Source organism: Aplysia californica, unplaced genomic scaffold (genome assembly GCF_000002075.1).
Source record: "Aplysia californica isolate F4 #8 unplaced genomic scaffold, AplCal3.0 scaffold01231, whole genome shotgun sequence".
Taxonomy (NCBI): Eukaryota; Metazoa; Mollusca; class Gastropoda; order Aplysiida; family Aplysiidae; genus Aplysia; species Aplysia californica.
In genome coordinates, this window is record NW_004798501.1 from 153,497 (window position 1) to 156,013 (window position 2,517).

General features: G+C 37.7%; 1 protein-coding gene across 1 annotated transcript in view; it reads right to left on the reverse strand.

Annotated features, from left to right (window-relative positions):
- LOC101861632 (neuronal acetylcholine receptor subunit beta-3-like) overlaps window positions 1-1,104 on the reverse strand; it is a gene marked incomplete at its 5' end in the record, with an annotated part of 4,092 nt that extends 2,988 nt beyond the window's left edge. The window contains one exon of the mRNA XM_005112300.2: window positions 998-1,104. Coding sequence (XP_005112357.1) covers window positions 998-1,104 — 107 coding nt within the window. The remainder of the gene's footprint in view (window positions 1-997) is intronic.
- Between the last annotated feature and the right edge of the window lie 1,413 nt (window positions 1,105-2,517).

Here is a 2,517-nt window from a genome sequence, read left to right on the forward strand (position 1 = left end):
GTCGTCATCTCTTTTCGCAGCCAAGAGACGTATCTTTTCGCAGCTGTTTTATGAGTGGAATGTTTGCCTAAAATCCATGATGTCACAGCAATAACAGGCCTATTAGATTAACTTCATGAATTGGCGCAAGGTTTGCAGGAGGAGAGGACCAACATGCCTCAAATCAAGATTCAACGAATACATGTAGCTCAATGAGACGGAGATGCTAGGTTATTATTGCTGCACAATGCGGGCATACTCGTTATTGAAATCATGCTCTTAAGCAATACATGCAATTTTCATCAAATCGTGTTTTGCTGTTTAAGGAGTTGGTCTTCTTATCGTGAGTTGTTTTTGTAAAAATTGACGTTTTGTTCAAAAACTAGTCTTATATTGTTTTTCATCTTTGAATAAGCTAAAAAAAAAATTACCAGGATTATTAATGTAGCACGATTATAACCTTTTCAAAATTAGACCTGAAATCTAAGGACAATTACTTTTTTCCGAGGGCATATATATAATATAGAACTTTATTCCTAGACTTTGGGACCCACTAATGAGATTGTATACATGGTAGACATCAATGTGGAAGTTACAGTGACCGATCAGATAGACAGATAGATAGATAGATAGATAAATAGATAGATAGATAGATAGATAGATAGATAGATAGATAGATAGATAGATAGATAGGTAGATAGATAGACAGACTGACAGATAGGTGGGTAGGCACACAGACAGACAGACAGACAGACAGACAGACAGATAGATAGATAGATAGATAGATAGATAGATAGATAGGATCTAAAGGCTTCTTCAATCATGTTGAGATCTTTTGTGGTGTTTTCAGGGCTCTCAACCTATTTGGCTCGGTCCTATCAGAGATTCATGTCTAAATTGTGTTGAAAGGGACTTTGCACAGCCACCTTCTTTTTAATTCTTTTTTTAAAAAGCAGACACAACTAGTAGGCCCTACTAGTTCAGAAAGAAACAGCATTCCTCTCCGCACAGTCCTGACCTGCTAGACATGACGGTGATCTCAGTTTGCCCCCCGTAGTCAGCCGGGTTCCACTGGAGCTTCTCGTCCTTCCAAGTGAAAATGAGGTAGCTGTTCAAACCCACTCGCTGCGTAGGATATACAAGAATTAGGTGTCTTGGTTTAACGACCAAACGGGGGGACGCTTTTACTAATAATACATTTTAATATGTGTACACACACACACACACACACACACACACACACACACACACACACACACACACACACACACACATACATATATATATTATATATATATATATATATATATATATATAAAAATATATATATATATATATATATATATTGAGAGAGAGAGAGAGAGAGAGAGAGATAGAGAGAAAGATAGAGAGACAGAGAGAGAGAGTGTGTGTGTGTGTGAGAGAGAGAGAGTGTGTGTATGAGAGAGAGAGAGAAAAGAGAGAGAGAGAGAGAGAGAGAGAGAGAGAGAGATTCTCTACATTATTATATCGATGGCAAACAAAGCAGGTATCAAACAGATGGGTGACCAGAATAATGGTAGATTTTGTAAGAACACCCGAAGGGGTTGGGGGGGGGGGGGGGGATAACGGCGAACCATGATCGCCAATGTTAGCCTATGTTTCAATCCGGACACTTGATGACGATGATGATGATGAGGAGGATGATGAGGATGATGATGATGGTTATGATGGTTATGATGATGATGATGATGATGATGATGATGATGATGATGATGATGATGATAATGATTTATACAAGACTCTCCCTCCTACTGTATTTTGTCTGAAATTCAAACAAGACTTTCCCTCCTACTCTGCTTTCCAAACAATGATGATGATGATGATGATGATGATGATGATGATGATGACAGTTAAACAGAATCCCACAAAGAAGTGCCATAGAAAAAGAGCATTGAAGTAAAAGGTTGCATTGTACCGAATTTCATTAATATTATAACGTTTTAGTGGTTACATATTTATCGTCGTGGTGTGGTTATGGTATGGGTCCAACACCCCAAAGAAATTGTTAGATCATTCAAGAGGCAGGAGCACTGATTTACTGTATCTCAGTATTTTAAAGTCAGCAAAGAAGATCATTGCAAGTATCTGTTGGGAATAATAACGGGGTTTTTTTTGGGAGTCAAAAGAATAACAAAGCAAGAACCAAGACTATACAAATTCATTTGATTTATACCAACCTTAATGCAATTGGACAATTTCACGAAAACAGACAAATTAGGCATCTGCGTTTGTCGCGGCCGCGAATTGCGGGCTACGATTTTTGACATTTTTCCAACAAAAAAACCATAAAAAATCGGAGAATAAAAAAACGAAAAGAAACGGGGTATAAAAAAGGACAAAAAGGAAACCGAACCTCTTTACTTTTAGAAAGTTTATTTTCACTTCCGCTTCACTTCATCTCTTTCTCACTTGTTGACACCACATTGATTTGTTATTTTCTTGTGAAGAATATTACGTTAGGGACCTTTCACAAATGACGTCAGCACAGAGGGGGAA